This window comes from Amia ocellicauda, chromosome 22 (genome assembly GCF_036373705.1).
Source record: "Amia ocellicauda isolate fAmiCal2 chromosome 22, fAmiCal2.hap1, whole genome shotgun sequence".
NCBI lineage: Eukaryota > Metazoa > Chordata > Actinopteri > Amiiformes > Amiidae > Amia > Amia ocellicauda.
The window spans coordinates 15,086,165-15,109,035 of record NC_089871.1 but is presented as its reverse complement, the minus strand read 5'-3'; the positions used below and the strand labels follow the sequence as shown (position 1 = coordinate 15,109,035).

Here is a 22,871-nt window from a genome sequence, read left to right as displayed (position 1 = left end):
AGGCTTAGGTGCTAGCAGGAGCTACTTACTGACACACAGCAGGGTTTGACAGCCAGGGAAGAAAGGAAAATGGACACAGCTGCGATACTGGCTCCAGCAAACTGAAGCAAGCGGTAGAACACCGCAGTTCTTTTTTTATTTTTATTTTTTTCGTCCTCGGCGGAAAATGCTCCTTTGCAGCGATTATTGGTGTAGCGCACTGTCTTCACGTTGGCCGCTCTCTGACAAGGGGGCTGCAGCCTCCCCAGGGCCGGCTAGGGGTTAATTTAATAGCCTCCGCAGAATAACATTTCTCACCCCAGTGACTACAGCATGCGAGCAGCCGGCGCCCAGTGAGGTCTCTGCAGCTGGAGTGCCGCGGAGGCAATTACAGGCTCGTCTGGGATGTGTCACTGCCATGCAGCGTGCCGATCCTGACGCTGCCTGCACCATGCAGCCGGATGGGAGAAGAAATTTGTGGACAATCGTTTAATAAAATAAACACTCCACAAGCTCGAGCTGGAAAGGCCATTTCTTCTCTTTGTTTTTCCTTTTTCCTTTCTCTTTTCTTGCTTTTTGAGTTCTTTCTTTCCTTACGGACGGCAGCTAAAGCAAGTCCACTATGGTTTCATCCGAATATTTGTATTATTTTCGAATGACTTGACGTGACTTTTTCATTTCCCCAAAAACCTACATATCAGAAACAAAATCTGTTTTCTTTTATTTTCCTGTTGTTTTATGCTATGGTTCTATGAAAGATAACGCCCTACTAGTCAAGAACTGTAAAGCAGCTGCAGAAGTTTGAGGAATTGTCTGCTTTTAGCTTGAAAGGATACATTTGTCGAAAGAACATCAAGGAATTGGGAGTGAAAATAGACTTTACGGCATTAGAACGGCATCAGGGCCTACTCCTGAAGTTCCTCACACCCTCTGCCCTCAGAATGTCCAAAGCTTACCCCTCTAGTTGGTGGAATTTCCCTAGCTACCAGCACATTGGCGTTTATACTGTTCAAGCTGACTTTTACTTTCAAGAGTGCTGAAAAAGATGATTTATACATGCTGAAGTTTGAACCACACACAGCAATGGTTATGTATAAACAATGAAACAGTGTCTTGAAAGGAGGTGAAAATTTTCTCTCTAATTATGTGCTAAATGACTGAAATGAACCTTACTTTTTTAATTAATAAACAAAATAAATAAACAAAATTTAATCAACTAAAGGTTAATACCCATGCAGGACTTGAGGTATCACTTCGGTGATGCAAAAAAACAACACTTGAATTATTTTCTGTGCAGAGTTCCTGTACATTGTTTTGATCCATTATGAAGTAGCCTCCACTCCTCGGGTCTGTAGCGGTGCTCAGTATCCTAGAAGGCCTGTTCTAGCCGGGGATCTTTTACCTATCAGGTTCTTAACTCAGCTGAACTTGTTAACTTCCCCTAAATAATTAAGTAATTAAATAATTAAGAACCTCTTTTGAACAAAGCCTCACGCTGCAGTGGCACTTGTGGGCTTCAGGTAAAGCTCATAGATTGATTGCATGATCAGCTCAACTAGAGTGCTGACTTGACAGGTCATATGTTCTTGGTGGCGTTACCTTCCCCGGTCATTTGCACTAAATCATTTTTTTTTTCCTAAAGGATTATAACAGTCCTCTTACCAGATTATGCTAGTGTGTGTGTATGTGTGTGTATTGTTTCTCGTCTTGACTCTGCCACAAACCTGTGATCATACCTTAACTCAGTGGTTCTCAACCCAAGTCCTGGAGGAACCCCTACCCTGCTGGTTTTTGTTCCAACTGAGCCCTAAATTTCTTAATTGAACCCTTAATTGAAGTAATTATTTGCATACATTTCACTTTCAAAATTTTGTAACTGATAACAAGTTGGTTCCTTAATAAGATAAGTTCCTTAAAAATGTTATACTTACCTACTGTTTAAAATAATTAAAAGGCTCTGATTTAGGAAATTATTAGTTTAATTAAGGGTTCAATTAAGTAATTGGGAGCTGAGTTGGAACAAAATCCAGCAGGGTTGGGGGTCCTCCAGGACTAGGGATTAGAACCACTACATTAAGGGTATTTGCCTTGTTTTTTCAAGTGTCTCGCTGTCTCATGTGATGCACCTGACTTTTTTACTTAACTGTGTGGTTGTTGGTCAGACTGGGACATTGCTGTGAACACCACAGGATTTGAGATGAAAGAGGCTGCAGCACCATCAATATAGAAGACCATTTATACAATTAGTAAACACTAATATCTGTAATATCATGGTTTTGAAGGAAACAGTGGAAGTTCTGAGAAATGCTCAAGCCCTACTGTGTGGAGGAAATGTTTGCAATGTGCTGAACTTTGAGGAAATAATATGTCTGATTGCAGCAGGAAACATTCCTGTGCTTTGCCAGTCCTGCTGTACAGTGCCCAGAGCCCCCCCATCTCCACTGCCCCCCCCCCCAACCCCACCTCATTAGTGTCTGGGCCCCAGATTTGAAAAGTTAAAATGATACATGGCCCGTGTTCGTGCTTCAGCTCTGGCATCTCCGTGCCAATTTATCATCGGCACAAACAGTAGGTTCTCCGTAATGGAAATGAGAAGCTGAACGGGTCCCAAGAGGGGAGATGTTTGGAAGATAAATGTGGGTCTTTAAGGCATTAACAGTCGGTGTCTTTTACAGGCTCTGTGTGGCGGCCCCAGTTTTTGCGGTGTCTCGGCGCTTCAATGTCGCATACCCCCCCCAATCCCCTGTCTTTCCCCAGGTCTCCACCCAGCCCATGCTCCAGAACTATGCCTTCTTTGCACAGTCGAGAAACGTGCCAACATACATGCATTATACTGTGATCCCAAAAAGGGAGGAGAACAAGGAACCAGGGAGAACAGGACAACTCTCAACAACATACCCTTATTATTAAAAAAAAAATACAAATAAATAAAAAACGCATTTGAAGAAGCCATGATCACAGGCAAACATTTCTATTGCAGGCCCTCTCCCCGAGGCCGGCTGACAAGCACAGTCTGATGCGGTTTTAATTAAAATGGCTTAGCCAATTCACCCCAAAAGTGAAAGCCCTGGCGCACTAACACAGGAAACTAACACACTATGTAGACCACACAGATACCATATTTATGTATTTATTTGTTTATTTAATCGTACAACCTTGAGTTTCCCTTGAGACTAATGTTTTTTTTTTTTCCTGTTTTTCTTTTTTTTTTTTTAGGCTTTTGCAGATATCCCAGTTTTTCCAAGTTAATAATTAAATTGATTAAAGAGCAATTAATCTTTGTCTGCGTCTTTGTTAGATTAATGGAGACCTCACAACAGGTGGGCCCTAGCACAGGTTTCCCCTTAAGACAAATTGCAAGGGCTCACTGTGCACTCCACTGAACAGCTGGTGTTTCTTCCTTTCAGATGCTTCTATACTTGGGAGCAGCAGTGTGGTCGTCAGCTCTCATAGCTGCCCACCTTTGCAGAGTTGTTCATTCCCATTACAACAGTTGCCCTGCGAACTGGGCTCTGTTGAATCAAACTCAAATGTTTTATTTTTTATTCCCTTCCCCTGACATTGAAGACCCACAAGCATTCCGCAAAATGGGACCGCACCAATACCTGCTGCAACAGCTCTGCAACGTGCCTTTAATTTTGCATCCTCACACAAGATACGTTTACTTTAATGTCAAGAAATGTCAGCTTGGATTGGCTGCAGGTGTTGTGGGCGGGGCTTCAGAGAGTGTTCTGTGGATGATGTCACTGGGGTACTGGCATTTCTCAAATTGGCAGCAAATGACTTCCGTACAGCAAATTAATGGTTATTCCTGCATTAACTGCCGATTTGGATGTTTAGGAAGTGTTTTAAAAAAAACGGGGTTGCATTTGGGTCAGGGTTTGGGGATAGGGGTTAGGGTTATGGTTATAGTCCTCACTCAGGGTTAAGGGTCACATTTCCTCTAAAAACATGAAACCCACTGATGCTGATGATTGTTGTAAATTTCCAGTAAGAAACGCAGGTAGGATCCAGTCATAAATGGGTGCTGAAACAGGGCGCTTTAAATCGTTTTCAGCGTGTTACTGCAATATAAGGCAGACAGAGCTCAGCTACTTTCACTGTGGAAGAGTTATGAACAAAACGAGCTGATCCCACCATATAGTCTGTCATCAGAATTAGATACGAATGTGGCACGATTAAGCAGAATGAATCAGATGTGGGGAATCTTCAGGGGGACTACATGACACATTTCCAGATTAGAAAGTTAGATTTTAAACCTAGATTCATTAGGAGAGAAGATTCCCCCCTCCACACACATACACACACACACACACACACACACACACACACTGCAAATAACCTAATTTCCCAGTCGGTTATAAAATCCAGCCAGGGGTGACTTCCTCTTTCTGCGTCGGTGGCCTCCCTGCGCCGGTTCTGTCAACATCCTGACAGTGATAACCTCTCAATCACGTGGCCAGCATCTTGCTGCTTGCCCCGGGAGCTTATTTTCACAGAATGTCTTAAGTGATTTTATGCAAAACAGCCCTTTTACTACAGATGGTTTCTCACGTTCTGGAAAGCTGTCTGGACAACCTGAGCTGGAGATATTGATGATGGGGCCATGAGATAGTGTTCAGACGCTGGAGGTGGTGGCGGGGGTGGGATGGGTCTCATTCATGAGTGGCATTAACAGCCTCCACACCTGTTTCTGTCCAGTCAGATATCCTGGCCTGTATCACGCCAAGCTTGCTTCATAATCTGGCATTCATTTTGTAAACCAAGCACGCTCAGAAGACGCAGCCGTAAGTAATGTGAGAAGAGGGACACAACAAACATTTTAGATTGCATAGTTTTCCTCTGTCCTGCACATTTATATCCTGCCCTGGAAACCTCTTTAGGAACGTGACCCTGGCTGATCATTACAAACGCCTCTAATTTGTATCTTTTGTCTTTCTTTCTTTTTCTCTCTCACTACAGGAATCTTCGTATTCATTTGCACTGAAATGCCTTATCAGCCTTTCCACTGTTATATTGCTTGGTCTCATTATAATGTACCATGCCAGAGAAATCCAGGTAAGTGGATTACACCAAATGCTCTTTTTTAAACTTATTTTACTTCAAGAGTAAGTAGATGTTAAACCAAGTGATATATATATGGAAGCTGTAGAACAAAGCAAGTGGAAACATCTTGGGGAGGCCTTCATCCAGCAGTGGATCAATATAGGTTGATGGTGGTGATGATATATATGTGTGTGTGTTTACCCATCCATCCATCTATCCATCTATCCATTGATCTATATCACTTAGGTGTTGCTGCAGCTGTTTGAGGCACATAGTTGTCCTTAAATGAAACATTCATTCTGAACTCATTTTCGTTGCATTTGCATCATGCTGAGCACTCACACAAGCATTGTCAGGGACAGGATACGTTTCTGTGAACCTACGGCCATCGGAACCATTTTATAATAAGTCACCACCGTTTTCTGCTTGCCCCTCTTCGGAAACGTCTTTATTAAGGCAGATAACACGATCTTAGGAAACAATGACGATTCCTCGTAGATTTATGAATGTAATTAATTTTACTCCAGCTGATGTTCATTTGGGACGGTGAAATTTGCTGTTTGTTCAAGATAGCATGGATGTTTAGGAAGTGTTCCCAGATAAGGCCCATCATGCAACACTTCTGCTAGACCTCATGTCAGCAGTTTGCTGTTGAAACAATTGGTAGGTAACTTCTCGGCCCTCAACACCTGTTATTTCAACAAGGGCTCATTTCTGTCCAAGAACTAGAATCTTCATTTCTTTAAACCCTTTCGAGGACCCTCACTATAAGAGACGCCAGTGATCTTGAGAACATCATCAGCGACAGCCACAGAAAAAGAGAAAGGAAGAATGATTTATGATCATATTAAACATAGAATTGTTAACTAATTAGCGTTGTTATCTAGTGATGATCTTTCATGTATTAGTCATGTATAAATGATGCCGAAATGGTCTTTTGAATTTTAATTTTAGACTGTAATTAGTTAGGGTGTATTTAATACATGCCTAATGCAGGATTTTTTACACTTAATGCGTATTTAACTGTAATTAATTTGTATTTTCATGCTTTATGTATGGAACATTTAAATCAAGACCTATTGATAGTTTCACTGGTTCAGAAAATGAGCCAAGATTAAAATGAAACCCATCAAATTAAAAAAGAAAAATTAAAAAAGTCAAAGCACTGGGATGTTTAACAAACATCAAGGAATGAAAACAAAGGTCTCCATGCAGGTTAGATAATCCTCCTAATCCTATCCCAACAATATAATCCTTCTGTGAGCCTTGTGGCCTTCTGTATTGCTGAGTTAGCCTTTTTCATGAGTTTTATGCAAAAACTCTTAATTTTTCTGTCAATGTCTATTCCAAAAATGTTGCTGTTATATTGTAAATACGTTCATATGCACCTGAAGTTCACCCGATCTTTGTACCTCTGACTCCACTGTGGTGACTGAATGCTACTGTGGTCCACAATAATTACATCAATATTACATCAATAAGCACAGCTGCAAGTGACAGCCTTCACTTCACATTAATATGACGGGAAACCGCTTCAACAAGCACGCAGGTCATCATTTCGCCTCTCCCTTTTTATTTAGCTGATTTGCTTCCCCCACAGTTTCTTCTTTGCCTGTTTTACTGCTTAAAAATCAAGATGTCATCCAAACCACACTCTCTAGTGCCTTCATTCTTCTTTTAAAAGTAACTCTTCAAACAAATCACAGGCATTGTCCCTAGTTAAATTCATAATTGGCTGAATTAAGTAACTGGTTTGCTTTGGAGACCCTGTGGACTAGGGCAGGAGACCCCTTATCTAAAAGAAAAAGAGAAAGTCACAGGGAGCTGACAAGATGGTGCGGTTTACAATAAGACTGACGTACACGGCTAAAGAAAGCTTGAGAGGCCCTGCAGCAAATTATATTTGGAAATTAATTGAATTTGTGTATATTGATCCATTTTCATCTCCAATCTTTCATTTCTATGTACTGCAGTGCAACCTCCTCTGTAACGCATCTATTTTGAGTGCACAATTGGCCGATGTCATCCTCTTCCTCTCCCTCAGCTGTTCATGGTGGACAACGGGGCAGACGACTGGAGGATAGCCATGACCTACGAGCGGATCTTCTTCATCGTGCTGGAGCTGCTGGTGTGTGCCATCCACCCCATCCCAGGCCAGTATGTCTTCACCTGGACGGCCCGGCTGGCCTTCACCTACACGCCCTCGGTGGCCGACGCCGACGTGGACATCATCCTCTCCATCCCCATGTTCCTGCGTCTCTACCTGATCGGCCGCGTCATGCTGCTGCACAGCAAGCTGTTCACCGACGCCTCCTCGCGCAGCATCGGCGCCCTCAACAAGATCAACTTCAACACGCGCTTCGTCATGAAGACACTCATGACCATCTGTCCCGGCACCGTGCTCCTCGTCTTCAGCATCTCCTCCTGGATCATCGCTGCCTGGACCGTGCGTGTCTGTGAGAGGTATGCCCCATCCTCCCCCACCCCCTCCAGGACCATAACACATGAACTTCCTGTACCATTTGGACCCATGAGCACCCCAGAGCTGATCAGGGTCCCACAGGCCCCAAGTAAACTTTTTAAGATGTCAACGTTAGTTATGTATTTTTTATGAGTTAAATTATAGTTTTTCTGCCCCTCCCCCTGCACAAATTAGATGCTAAATCTCATGAGGCTTTCTTTGGAATTAACTTTTTTTAGGATAATTTATTGCAACATTTTAGTGGCAGTACTTTAGAGAATACTTTGCTTTAGTCACACGAGTATTAGACTGATAACTCTGAAGTGGCATGCTGAATATATTGGAGACAATGCTGTTTAAAGTGAAACATGGCGGTACTTGCTTTTGAAATTCCTCCTTATTTGCTTTTGCTTAGCTTCAGTGTTTATCAAAGCAACCTTCTCAGCCTTAATTCACCTTTTCTAAAAGGAAGGAAGTAAAACTATTTTGATCTTGAGAGGATAACAATGCACAGAACTTTTAACATATAATGAGAGATGTGAAATGTGAAAACATTTATTTGTATTATTATTATTATTATTATTATTATTATTATTATTATTATTATTATTATTATAGACTTTTGTGGTGTGAATGTTTCAACTTTCAACAGTAGGTTTTGCTTTGATAAACCGTCAGGCTCAAAATAAACGTGTTGTGTAGCTTCCAATGTATACCCTCCTGTATCAGTCTATAACTACAGCTTTTTCTTATTGAGTTATTCATGTTTCTAGCTCACAATTTCTCTTTTTGTCCCTTCTGCTTCTATAAATCCTTTCTAGATGAAAAGTGAACTTATTTTCCTCAGATTTGAGGGCAGTGGTAGTTTCAGACAGCTGAAAGCAGGACACAGTTTGTTTCAATTAGCTGGAAGAGCCCTTGGCCAGCTAGTCAGTCCAAGATACAGTCAGTCAGTCTGTGCCTGTTGTTGCCTTGGGCACAGCTTCCTGCTTTCTCTTTGCACCACCCTGGCTTTTGGCTACCCAGTCCCAAAACTCCTTCCTCTCTAACCTCCCTCCCCCACGTCCTCCCGTTCCCCCCCCCCACATCAAAGACAAAGCGTAAAGGAGCCAGAGTAGATGTTCATCAGTTCCCTATCACCGAAGACACATGGGGAACAAGCATGTTACCTGTGAGGCGTCTTTTTCAAATGCTGTGGTTGGGTTTGGTTGAGTGGAACAACTCTATCATCTAGGTACACAACCTAGCCTTCTGTTGAGGACACCAGAGTCGAATCGGACAGGCACATTTAGTGAAACACTGAGTAAAGTGCTAGGGGTACCAGGGAGAGAGGGTCAAGAGGTTTGTTCTGGAATACTGAAGGCAGGATTGTCAGGGAACGGTCCGCCCCTATGCCCCGCTCCTGTCAGCCACAGTGCATGCTGGGAGTCAGGGGATCAACCCTCTCGGTCCGTCTCGTTATAAACTGTGTGTCTATAACTCACTGTTGTGCTTTCTATTTCCCCACAATGCTGCTCCATAGGGATACCATGTGAGTGCTCATTCTAAGATGTGGAAAGCTATCATTGTGCACCGAGCTGGCGCCACTGCAGCTCCAGGGGAGGGGGACGGGGAGGGGGTATGGCGGCTCCAACAGCAAACCAGAAAAAAAAAAATCTCGTATTTTTCTGACTAAAAAAGGAGAATGCAGTCAGAAACGAAACAGAACAAGAAACACAAAAGGGACCAGGCTCCTTCCCCCAAAGCAGTGTGAATATGGCGACATCCTGAGTCCGACAGACACAGACAGAGTTGTGATTTCGTCGGCAGTAGGCGCTCGGACCCAGTTAAAAGGCAAGATTTGAGCAGCACTTTGAACCCAGCGCCTCTTCGTCATTGTGTTTGAAGGGAGTTTGTGCTAAAATGGGGCGGCACCTTGACGCCACCTTTTCACAGGCATCGCTAAAGGATAGGTTTTATTTTTTTATTTTTTTATTTTTTTGTAACATTGTTATGCAAACTTAAAATCTGCCCTTTCTTAGTTCTCCCGAGTTACAGTCGTCCCAATCTTCATACTGTCCCAGTTTCCCTTCCTATCCCTACCCTGAAATGAGCTGAAGGATGTCTAACTGGTTATTAACTAGATTTAAAAAAATACTTCAAACAGATGTGTCCATATAGTCTGCATTTTCTATGATGGACAGTGAGGAATGTTTTTTCACTCAGAAACAAGGGCTTTTAAGAAAGTAATAAGGATTTGCCCTTCAGTTGTATTTACTGCACACATGTACATACTTGCTGTCTACATTTTCATTGTACATAATGAGAAAACGTACCATTACAGTAAGCAGATAGACTGAAAGAAAGATAAGTACAGATCAATTGATAGAGAGACGAGATAGGTTTGTGTATCCAGTATGACATTCTTCTCTTGTGGAAGGGAAAAAACGAATTATCCGAAATTGGAAACTGGAAAGCTGAAATCGGCAGCAAATAATGAAGGGGAGAACAAGCACATGACAAAGATCATGAATAATGTCTCTGAACCTTAGCCTGTTCCTCGTGAGTGGTGTTTGTATGCTAAAGCCTGCTTTATTGACAAGATGGCAGCTCTTATTTTACAACGTGGTAGGCTAGATGCATATGGTTATTGAACAGTGACTGACAAGCCCTGTGCTAAACAAGACTGGCGGCTAGGGAATCGATAGTCCATTCTAGCACAGGCTCCTTAGGAGGGATTGAGACAGTGTTGGTGGGGGGTTGGAGGTCTGAACAGGGGTTTCTCCTGTGCCCAGTTGAGGGGTGGGGGAACACAAATCACTGCTGGTAAACACTGAAGCAGCATGGAGCCTTCATGTTTACTTGCCCTTCATCTGTGGGAAGAGGCGTCCATTCGAAAGTGCTCTCAAGTTTTGGGGAATCCACAAAATGCACCCCACTGTAGATTCCCCCCCCCATCGAAGGTGACGGTTTGAGATTTGGCCAAGCACGGAGTCTATGGGATCCTAAATGCCCAGCGGGTGGGAAAATAAAAGGCACGCCAGGGGGGTTGATAGCGGCCCAGTGGTAGGCAGCCAAAGTCTGGACACAACAAAGAGAGAAACAACGGTGCAGGTCCCTCATTCTTCAGCCCTTGACTCTGTTTCCCAGCCACATGATCCATGCCCACCTCCTACACTCCCCTCTAATACCTACAGCATGCGACTGTACGAAACCTTACTTTCTCTTACCTTGCCTTTCCGGCGAGCACACGATTTAGGTACTGCTTCACAGACACCTGCATGTCCAGGAACCGATACAGGCCGCTCTCTAGGTTTGAACTGGAAGAGGGTGACAACGTTGGCCTAGCAATTGAAAGCTGATACGACAACATGACACCATTTTTGACTCCTCCAAAAAGGCTTTTTGCTGGGATGAAAACGACTAGCTTTGCAGTTGGGATAAGGTTTTTTTTGTGCTTAAAGAGATTGAATTGCAGACGACCCCACACGCAGCCCTGTCTATCATGTGCAGGTAGCAGCTACCTGTTTCTCAGTGTTTAATATGCAGTGTGGGCCCATATTTTAGGTTTATTGCCCATATAAAACTAATTTTAGAAGGGAAAAAAAAGACTTGTTCTAGTTAACATCATTTGCAACATATTATTTTTATTTCCCTGTTGGTTATTTATTTACTTTTTACATTCATGCAGCTACCATTGCCTGTGTTGGAAACTGTAATCACACCAAAGGAAAAGCCAACTCTAAAATTTGTGCCCAAAAAATGGTTCTTTGGGTCTGTATTCCTGTTAATGCACCATCCGCGCATTGACCTTGCCACCAGGAGGAGAACATTCCCAGGGATGAATATTCTGAAAGTTATTTTACCCCTTAATTTGCAGGTTGGCAGGAAAGCAAAGGAGCCGTTTTCCAGCACTCTACCTAATGAGCCATGAATAAAATAATAAACCGTGAAATTTGGCGTTTGATGTGGAGAATATTGAGATTTCCCAGTACGTATCTTTAGGTTTATATATAATAAAATAGGGAGGTTTAATTTGCTCATTCTATAGTGTCATAGAAGACGAGGGTTCAGAATTCCTCCCTCTTCCTTTAGACAAGGTCAAGTTAGAAGCAGATTTGTTTAACTCAATCTGGGCCGGCGATCTAGCACTGACCAAGATGTACCGTAAACCTTTCCTCCCAGCCACTGCTGAAGGACTAGTAAGGTACGTAGTCTAAGGGAGAGACACATTAGAGAGGAAGAGAACATATTTGCTGTGTATTTGATCTATTACCAGCTCTGTGGCTAGACGTGACAAACTTAAGCAAGATGATGACCCATCAACCCCCCAGGGTGACTTTAAATGACAGTCACGCTTTATGGTGTAATATGGAAGTGCTGATTTTCTATATGTAAAATCTTAGGATATTCCATTCCCAGCCCTATTTTAACATTGCGTGACTTACTACAGTACATTCCTTAGTACACACTGCAACCGTGCAACAAAACACTACTAAGCAAGGGATATTTCTCTCAAACACTCACAAGTTCTTATGAAGTTTGCAAGCTTGGTTTTGGCCCGTGTCATCTGGTGCTGAAATTGTGTCGAGCTTTAAAAGGACAAACTGGATAGATCTGGGCAAAGAGGGGGTGGGTGGGTGTTAGTGAAAGGAAAGTCTGTAGAAGGATAGATTTGATTCCGTAACAAATGCAGGGCAGTAAATTGATACGGACAACATCTGAATGTAGTTAGAATGCAGTTTAAGGCTTTTAAAGCTAATGAAATAGGATCATAAATCTTCTCTTTAGTGCATCTGCCATTCCCACCACTGGCCTCAGACTCCAGTATTTTCCCAGTACAAGTATATCATACCAGATTGTTCAAGGCTTGGAATGGAGAGAAACAGAGAGAGCAAAAAAGGGGCATTCTGCACTATATTTTGTGTTAAACAATGCCTCAGACATTTGAAAGGAGTGAGATATTCAAAATGGTCTTCAATGCTGCTGGGAGTATTTTTTCTTTTCTTTTGTTAAATATTTTCTGTTTTCAGATCACAAAAGGTAAAACTCAAGGCCAGTTAGACTACCCCATCTCAAAGAAACAACAATTAGCAGGAGGAACTTGATACGAAAAGCATGTGACGATTATTCCTCAGTAAGGAAGACCCCATCTCAGTGCAGTTAGGAGTACTATTAAAAAATAAGCGAGAGGAAGGCTTACTTTCAATGGTTTGTTTTAATTCTGTAGCAGGGAGACTGAGGGCGTTCACTATGAAGCAACAATATTAGACCTCAGCACTTAAATATTGAGGTTAACCTTACCTCTCCACTTGCACATATAGTATTCCTTTTGAGCTGGAAAGAAATGTATGGGCTGTTTGTTCTTCAAAATTCATTTTTTTCGCAATATTTTTCTTCACTGCAGCCTTGTATCATGTCTCTAAAATATTATCCATCTCTGCTGGTATTCACCTTTTTGTATGCACCAAAGTTAACTGACATGCCTTAGTTTGAACAAGATGTAGAACTGACTACATTACTAGTTCTAATCACATTCAAGCTGGACCAGAAAAAGAGAATCTGTAAAATAAATGTGAAACGCTTAAATATCAGAAGAAATTACGCAGTAGTACATAAATACCAATTCATTATACGTCTCAAAACTGTGAAGTGTCGTCAGTTGCTTTGGTGAGCAAAACTCAAAGGTGCTCAGGAGGACGTTTTTGTTTTTGTTTCCTGGGGTCTGTTGCTGTATTGCAAAACAGAAAATGGACTTCCCAATCTTGTCACCTGGGACTATCTAGCAGATACCCAGCAAATTATTCACTTTATGTTACCATTTCCTCCCACCCAGCTCTAATTGGCTTCTATGCGTAAAGCATCTCCACAGGACCAGTGCATTTTCACATGAGCCGTACCTGTTGCACTTGGTGCACTGACTCTACAAAAGCCAGTTCTGTTTGCATGTGTGTTGTGATTGTCCATCAGGGTAGGGGCACTCTTCCACCAGGTAGACTCTAGATCTCACGAGCACATGTAGTGTGCCAGGCACCGTCACTACTTGGGGGAATGGGCTGGGTACAAGACTGGGCTTGACATGAAGGTAATCAAGAGGGTCCATCTCCTGCCAAGCAAAAAATTGGCTTCATTTTTTTTCTGCCAGCCTTCTTGCTGTATGTGACACGGGGGTGGGGGATCACATTTGGGCCTCAAACCGTCCAACAGTCCTTCTGAGGTATGGTAACAAGCCCCTAGAACTTCAGGTCTTCCCGTTGGTTATGCATTCAAGACCTTTGCCACACTCGTCCCAGTGCATACTCAGGGATCGCCAATTGAGTCCACACAGCAGGGTGTGTTTTTTTTTCTCTGCCTCACGAGCTTCTCTTGAGTTGTAGTGAAAGAAAAAAAAAAAGAAGAATGATGTTGATCATTGTAGTAAGCCCATTCAATGATGTTGCAAAAACACTGATCCATACACGGGGACTCCAAGCAGTCTAATTGGGAAAAGCCTAACGGATTGGATAGTAGATGACAAACCCCGAGTCTTATTTAATGTTGATGGTGGTGCCAGCTCTACTCCATTCCATGCCTGTGCACAGTATATTGAGAGCGCAAATATGGTAGATGGGTGTTTTTTTGTTTTTCTCATGGTCTACTTCTTGGTCATCGAAGTCAGTAATTGTGCTTAAGCCTAGAATTTGATATAATCCAGATATCTACTCAGAATAGGCTTAAGAAACCATAACACTAAGGGCCTACTTTCTCATGTGCAGACACACCTTTCATAGCTCTGTCGTTTGTATTCATTAAACCACTGACCCAGCTAGGACACCTTAATCATAAAGCGATCACTTCCGTTTTGATTGTGTGTTTTTAGTTTTTTTTGTCTGTGATTGCAATTCAAAGCATTCGCCTCATAAACCAATCACATGCCGCTGCTTTATAGAAAATTGTCTTCACACGGTTTCGCTCTGGCTATCCGTTGCTATTATACACCGTGAAATGACCTGAAAACAAGCTTGCTTACACTGCCCCACTCCACCTCCTTCTCCTCAGCTGTCTGTAATTGCAGGGCCTGGTGGAGCTCTGACTGTTGAGCCCAGTCCAATGTGTGAGACACACATGCAAGACTCTGAGGGCATCATCTGACAGATCGAGCTTCGAGTGGAAACGATATAACGGTGCATAATTAGCAATTCTCCAGATGAGACGCAGGCTGGACAGGCAAGAAAGGGAGGGGGGCAGGTTTTGATCCAAGTCATAGCCCTTAATCTTTCCTGTTTCCAGTCATCAAACACACACACACACACACTAAACAGGAAGTCTCTTATTTCAAGTATAAGGCTTGTAAACGGTAAGTCAAGCAAGTGAGAGCGCCAGTATGCCTCTACAATCTGCGTTTGTTGTCCACCAACATTCGACAACTCTGGATGGTCCCTACATTTAGGGCCAACTTGGTTCCAGCAAGCTCTGGGAGATCTGGGAAATTAGGTGTGTGCCAAATTACTTAGGCTAATGTAAAAATAAAACAAATCCCAGGGACATATGATCATGAATTCTGGGGCTGCATCATAGTCCATCCAGAAAGAAAACATCCCTATTTGAGTCTGAATGTGAGAGTCACAGGAAGCTTTCCAACAGCAAAAACCAACAAACAAACAGTAATTGAGAGATCATTACAGAATAAAAAGACAGAATTGGTGATACAAAAAGGACTCACAGCTGCGTCTCTAGAATTCTGACTCATGTAAAAGGGAGAAAGCACTGGAAAAGGACACTTTGGGCTAGTGTAGGCCTATATATATCTCCAATCACAGGCCAAGCTTTGGATACCTCACACACTCCACCAATCTCTCCCCCAGGAGACACTTAGTCATATACATCCTACAGAAAATCAGGCCACACTCTCAGTACCTGCCACCAACCACTTCATGACATTCTTGAAACATCAGCCTGCTTCAAAACATCACACGTTTAAGACTTCCATGAACGGATCGGTATATGTCTTTCTGGATTTCAGTGGTGACCAGTGGAGTGTAATCTTCTTGGGTTCCGTACTTCCTTCCTGGCTCTCAATATACTGTCTTTTTCTCAGCATGCAGGGCGTGGAAATTTGTTTTTCTCGCCAGCATGATAAGCTACTGCTTTTGCATGTCCAGGGCGCGCCCTCCACAAACTTCTGTTTCAACGCAGAAAGTCTTTTTTTTGTGTGTATGTGTGAACACCGGTCTCTTGAGATCTGAGCATGAAGGCAGAAAGTACCAGTGTAGATTGAACACCAAAGACAGACAGGGTTTGGTTGTGAATGCATCATGAACCTTGTTATTGAGACTGAGCTGTCTGGGAGGGGATGGGGGGCTCTTTTGGTATTATTTGTGGGTAGGGGGGCGGGAGGGTTGGATAGTGGGGTGGGAGAGGTGGTTAAATCTTGAATCTTACATTCTTAATCGCAGAACATCTTGCTTCTCTCATTGGGTCCATTCAGTAACCTCGTGTAGAAGTTCTCACATTTTCTAAGTGATCAGATCCAAATGTAAGGTAAGACGTCTTTAATCGGGAGTGATGCTGCCATTGGCTTGCTGCGCCCATTTTGGTCAAAAACATAGGAATGTGTCTCAGGTGTGGCACAAAGTCTGAACCTTAGTTCTTCCTCAAACTATCACCTCAAGAGCTACTTTAGCCCTGTTCAACTGCAAGTAACTCCTCCAAGACAGATCATTAACAATAACAGTCATATTGAGATTTCCTCTGCCTCTTTCCTAACATTGGATTATTATTAGATATTTCAGCAAAGCTTGACAATTCCTGGTTAGAGGGTTTGCTGATGTACTGTACATAATTCATAATCCATAATGCCTACAAAACAACCACCGCCATGCTGTTCCATCTGATTTTACGTGTCGTCGTCTTGTAGTTTCTGAATGGAAGATACAACGTTTTCTTTGTTCGTTTTTTTGTAATTTGCCTCCCCCTTCCAATCAAACAATTTTACAACTCATTTTTGCTCTTCATTCTCCCAGGCCAAACGCCATCCCCCTTTGTCTCACACGGAGCAGGAGGTCAAGTGCAGATCATGTCATGCAGGGAAGACTTCGAGTCGGTTACTTTGGTCCTTAACCACAGCAGGCAAAATATTGGACTGATTTGGGATTTAACTTAATCCCCTCCCTCCCCCTGCACATGTCCGTGATTGGCCTTCCAGTATATTAGAACTCCGCCTCAGCTTTGACAGAACACAATTAGACTAATACAATTATTTTCCAGGGCTTTAGTAACTGATAATAGCGCACAATAGATTTCTGAGTTGCAAGGGCCGACACTCTTCCGTTTTGTTAGAGACATTGCTAAAAAGTCCAACTCAATTCAACGTCACCATCCGTCAATTTGAGGATGCTAGGTGGGTCTGGCAGTTTTGTCATCTGTGATTTGCTCACGATCTGCGGAAAGCTAATGGGTTGATTATCTAATTGGGCCTGGAGGTCAACCATGGAAGTTAATCAATGCTAAAGTCTCAGAGCTCCTGAGTTTTTGTAATTACAAGCCAACCATATTGAGTGATAAGATGCCCCCCCATCCTTGCCCTACCTACAAATACATCTTTTATCTTACATCCCAAAGAAAACAATCACTAATGCAAATCCTTGACTTAATTTTAGTGCTGAATGCAGCCTATTGATTTTGGCAAAGTTTGTCCAACAAGGATTTTTGGCATGTTGCTTCATTACAGCAGTATTAGTTTTTTTGGTTTGTTTTTTTACCAGGCAAGACTGCAGTAAGTTTCCACAAAGCAACAGTCTTGACTTGAGTACTTTTATTTAAATTCAGCCCTTTTTGAGGCCCAATCAGAATGCATCACGCTGCGAATGCGCCTCATCGATTTGAGACCACAAAAATCCTAGAAATGTTTGTTCGAGATTACAGACTGTGCCTTTCTGGGAGATCTGGGAGAGCAGATGGTGGTATTTTTTTTCCCTTTGAAGAATAATTGTGGAGGTGGATGTTCACAAGAAATATTTATACAAGCAAAGTCAATTTACTCTTTAGCAAGTGTTGCAAGGCCAATGCAGACAAATAGCATGCCCCAAGTAGGTTACATTTGGTAGAATTATCTGTACTTTGCTAGCTGTTAAAATGGTTATTATTGCTCTAAATAAACATACATATATAATATATCATAATTTATTGCGATTAGTACTTCAGACTTATGACCATATCCATCTCTCTTATCTAAGGTTGACTTCCGAGGCATCACTGTTACGCTGTAAAAAATCAACTTATCCTCCATTCCTATTTATTAAATGGCCATGAGGCAAAATCATTCAGAAAGATGTTCCCACACTACAATTGTAGCCTCTGTGTTCATTTTCCACTTAAGCATGTGGTATATCTCTCTCAGCAGTGAGGACAAGACTCCCAGGTCATATCTTAAGGCCTAGGCTGAAATTAAATTGAAACTTTGACCCACCTGCTAATACAAGACTACAAACCTGGTCTTGGTGGCGGCTTCATTCTTGTTAGATACTGCTTTCTTCTGCTCATACACACTCACCTAAAGGATTATTAGGAACACCTGTTTAATTTCTCATTAATGCAATTATCTAACCAACCAATCACATGGCAGTTGCTTCAATGCATTTAGGGGTGTGGTCCTGGTCAAGATAATCTCCTGAACTCCAAACTGAATGTCTGAATGGGAAAGAAAGGTGATTTAAGCAATTTTGAGCGTGGCATGGTTGTTGGTGCCAGACGGGCCGGTCTGAGTATTTCACAATCTGCTCAGTTACTGGGATTTTCACGCACAACCATTTCTAGGGTTTACAAAGAATGGTGTGAAAAGGGAAAAACATCCAGTATGCGGCAGTCCTGTGGGCGAAAATGCCTTGTTGATGCTAGAGGTCAGAGGAGAATGTGCCGACTGATTCAAGCTGATAGAAGAGCAACTTTGACTGAAATAACCACTCGTTACAACCGAGGTATGCAGCAAAGCATTTGTGAAGCCACAACACGTACAACCTTGAGGCAGATGGGCTACAACAGCAGAAGACCCCACCGGGTACCACTCATCTCCACTACAAATAGGAAAAAGAGGCTACAATTTGCACAAGCTCACCAAAATTGGACAGTTGAAGACTGGAAAAATGTTACCTGGTCTGATGAGTCTCGATTTCTGTTGAGACGGTAGAGTCAGAATTTGGCGTAAACAGAATGAGAACATGGATCCATCATGCCTTGTTACCACTGTGCAGGCTGGTGGTGGTGGTGTAATGGTGTGGGGGATGTTTTCTTGGCACACTTTAGGCCCCTTAGTGCCAATTGGGCATCGTTTAAATGCCACGGCCTACCTGAGCATTGTTTCTGACCATGTCCATCCCTTTATGACCACCATGTACCCATCCTCTGATGGCTACTTCCAGCAGGATAATGCACCATGTCACAAAGGTCGAATCATTTCAAATTGGTTTCTTGAACATGACAATGAGTTCACTGTACTAAACTGGCCCCCACAGTCACCAGATCTCAACCCAATAGAGCATCTTTGGGATGTGGTGGAACGGGAGCTTCATGCCCTGGATGTGCATCCCACAAATCTCCATCAACTGCAAGATGTTATCCTATCAATATGGGCCAACATTTCTAAAGAATGCTTTCAGCACCTTGTTGAATCAATGCCACGTAGAATTAAGGCAGTTCTGAAGGCGAAAGGGGGTCAAACACAGTATTAGTATGGTGTTCCTAATAATCCTTTAGGTGAGTGTATGTATCCACTATGATATACAGGTTTGTAGTTTGCTATTAGTGGGTGGGTCAAAGTTTTCATTGAATGCGTCCCCTAGTGTAGGCCCAAGAAGCCTCCAGGACAGTTCTGTGTGTGTGTGTGTATGAGTGTGTCTCGCGTTTTTCCCTTCTCCCTTAATTAGAAACATTACATTTGAGAAATATTATCAGTGCAGTAAATATAGATTAATACAGAAAAACAAGACAAAATTACTATTTATAATAAAAGCTAACAAAAAAAACCAACAGGCAGGTTTTTTGTTTGTTTGTTTGTTTGTTTGTTTGTTTGTTTGTTTTTTTAATTTGAAAGATCTCTGCCAAAATGTATTGCGTTGCTCTATGAACATAATTAATCGAACTTGTGCTGGATGACTTTAGTAGATTAATTAACATATTCGAATACAACCCCTAACATATTACAGAGAGTCTATAGAGGGGTTACCTATTGTTTTAAGTTTCTGATAACACATCACATTTGATTAAATCCACACTAGGGTTTTGTGGGTGCCATGTCGCAGAAGTGGAATATTTCAGACATAAAAACGTTACGGTTAGATTTTTTTTGTTATTTGAAACACATTGTTATGAAGACACTTGAGTGACAGCAGTTTTAAGACTATTCATCTTGCTGATGAATAGGTTCTTAGGCTGTTGGGCTGTAGAACATGGCCTTTTTTGTCTTAAGTTTAGTGCCTGAGAATAGGGTTGATTAACCATGTCTTTGGTGAACTGCATAAGAGAACCGCTCATTTGAGCTCGCTCAGGGAAAACAATGTACATTATATCAAAACCAAAAGCTAACAGTCTTTTGGAAATCCAGCACAGAACAGTGGAGCGTCGCAAATCTGCCTTGGGATTTAAACTTTACTTCAAAAAGACAAAGGCCGCAATATATTTGGCTCCAGTATGATTATGAATAAAAATCATTAGATTTGCAAATAAAAAACAGCCTAGGGTTAGAACTGAACATCCGGAAGTTTCATATATCAAGACTTCGGAGTAAAATGTATCGCTTCTAACATAGTCTGGACACGAGAAGTATTCATGCCTGACTATAATAACTTCGCTTAATTTAATTTACATAAACTATTTTTGTTTTTTAAGAAGCACTGCTCCAGAAATATTAAATTACTGCTAATATTCTTGCAAGATAATAGCTTTTTTAAATCAGATACACCCCCCTCTCCCCATGCCTCCAAAAATAGAATCCTTGATTTCCTTAAGTCATTAAAGTCTTCTCAAGCCTCTCCTACCACTTCCTACAAATATAAGCCTACACAATTTATCTCTGTTGTATTTTATCACATAATGTGTATACAGGGGCTTCCCTTTTCTCTCTCTTGTTTATTATACCCTTGTCCTTTCTTGGTTTTCGATTTTCACCAATCCTGTCCCACAGAAAAGTCTTCTTACTTTCCAAAAGCTAATTAACAAAGCAACATTTTTCTTTGCTTACATCATTTCAGCCTCACTCCTTTTCCCCGTGATCAGCTTTCTCTAACAGTTATGATTTCTCTGGGAAAGATTTATTTCGTAAAGGTTTGAGCTTGTCTTCGAACTGGCAAACTCAAAGGCACAGAACCATTGTGAGACAATTTTGTGCAACAACAGGGTCTTGATAAGTAACTTTGGTCACAGCGCCCTCTGTTAAGCTATGGTAGGTAGTGTGGGCCTGATTTCCCCAGCTTGTGTTTTTTCAATGATAATGTGCCTGTCTAACTCATTTTGTTGTTTGTTTTGTTTTGTTCTGTTTTATTTTTCCGGTTTCGTTAACTAGGTATCATGACAAACAGGAAGTGACCAGTAACTTCCTGGGAGCCATGTGGCTAATTTCAATAACCTTCCTTTCGATTGGTTATGGAGACATGGTGCCTCACACATACTGCGGAAAGGGTGTGTGTCTGCTGACGGGAATTATGGTAGGTAGCCACTTATAATGCAGTCTTTATTTATTTTTTGTATCTTCTACCAGTTTTGTTCCAGTTATTTTCTAATATATGATCATGTGCAAAAAAGAAGATAGGATCCTCTATGATTCCACAAATAAAATCAAAACGTTGAACTGTCTGTAGGCCACCTATACACCCTAAAAAGTTCCTTTCTTTCATTGAGAAAAGACCAGGAGCATTTCTTGCAGAATAGTAAGGAAAACATCTTGAAAGGAAAGAACCTAAAAAGGAAAAATGTTTTTTTCGGCCTGTACAGTGAGCTACACTCACCTAAAGGATTATTAGGAACACCTGTTCAATTTCTCATTAATGCAATTATCTAACCAACCAATCACATGGCAGTTGCTTCAATGCATTTAGGGGTGTGGTCCTGGTCAAGACAATCTCCTGAACTCCAAACTGAATGTCTGAATGGGAAAGAAAGGTGATTTAAGCAATTTTGAGCGTGGCATGGTTGTTGGTGCCAGACGGGCTGGTCTGAGTATTTCACAATCTGCTCAGTTACTGGGATTTTCACCCACAACCATTTCTAGGGTTTACAAAGAATGGTGTGAAAAGGGAAAAACATCCAGTATGCGGCAGTCCTGTGGGGGAAATGCCTTGTTGATGCTAGAGGTCAGAGGAGAATGGGCCGACTGATTCAAGCTGATAGAAGAGCAACTTTGACTGAAATAACCACTCGTTACAACCGAGGTATGCAGCAAAGCATTTGTGAAGCCACAACACGTACAACCTTGAGGCGGATGGGCTACAACAGCAGAAGACCCCACCGGGTACCACTCATCTCCACTACAAATAGGAAAAAGAGGCTACAATTTGCACAAGCTCACCAAAATTGGACAGTTGAAGACTGGAAAAATGTTGCCTGGTCTGATGAGTCTCGATTTCTGTTGAGACATTCAGATGGTAGAGTCAGAATTTGGCGTAAACAGAATGAGAACATGGATCCATCATGCCTTGTTACCACTGTGCAGGCTGGTGGTGGTGGTGTAATGGTGTGGGGGATGTTTTCTTGGCACACTTTAGGCCCCTTAGTGCCAATTGGGCATCGTTTAAATGCCACGGCCTACCTGAGCATTGTTTCTGACCATGTCCATCCCTTTATGACCACCATATACCCATCCTCTGATGGCTACTTCCAGCAGGATAATGCACCATGTCACAAAGGTCGAATCATTTCAAATTGGTTTCTTGAACATGACAATGAGTTCACTGTACTAAACTGGCCCCCACAGTCACCAGATCTCAACCCAATAGAGCATCTTTGGGATGTGGTGGAACGGGAGCTTCGTGCCCTGGATGTGCATCCCACAAATCTCCATCAACTGCAAGATGCTATCCTATCAATATGGGCCAACATTTCTAAAGAATGCTTTCAGCACCTTGTTGAATCAATGCCACGTAGAATTAAGGCAGTTCTGAAGGCGAAAGGGGGTCAAACACAGTATTAGTATGGTGTTCCTAATAATCCTTTAGGTGAGTGTAAAGGTGAATGGTTGTATACTCACCTGCTTTAAAATCAGATAAGAGGCGATGAATAATTGACCGGATCGTGTCCAGATGGCAGGTGGGCCGTTGGAGGGGAGGTAGATTGTGAGAGCAGTGCTGAAGGAGAATCGCAGGGTTTGGGAGAGAGGCAGAGGAGCTGGAAGGAGTTTGCTGACAATGCACAGAAAAGTAATACGTGGGTCTCATCTGTC

The 22,871-nt window shown here is 42.2% G+C and overlaps 1 protein-coding gene across 1 annotated transcript in view; it reads left to right on the top strand.

Annotated features, from left to right (window-relative positions):
- kcnn1a (potassium intermediate/small conductance calcium-activated channel, subfamily N, member 1a) overlaps positions 1–22,871 on the top strand; it is a 65,749-nt gene that overhangs the window by 26,986 nt on the left and 15,892 nt on the right. Inside the window, exons 3-6 of the mRNA XM_066696306.1 lie at positions 4,942–5,037; positions 7,070–7,488; positions 9,009–9,017; positions 21,000–21,141. Of these exons, the coding sequence (XP_066552403.1) occupies positions 4,942–5,037; positions 7,070–7,488; positions 9,009–9,017; positions 21,000–21,141 (666 nt within the window). The remainder of the gene's footprint in view (positions 1–4,941; positions 5,038–7,069; positions 7,489–9,008; positions 9,018–20,999; positions 21,142–22,871) is intronic.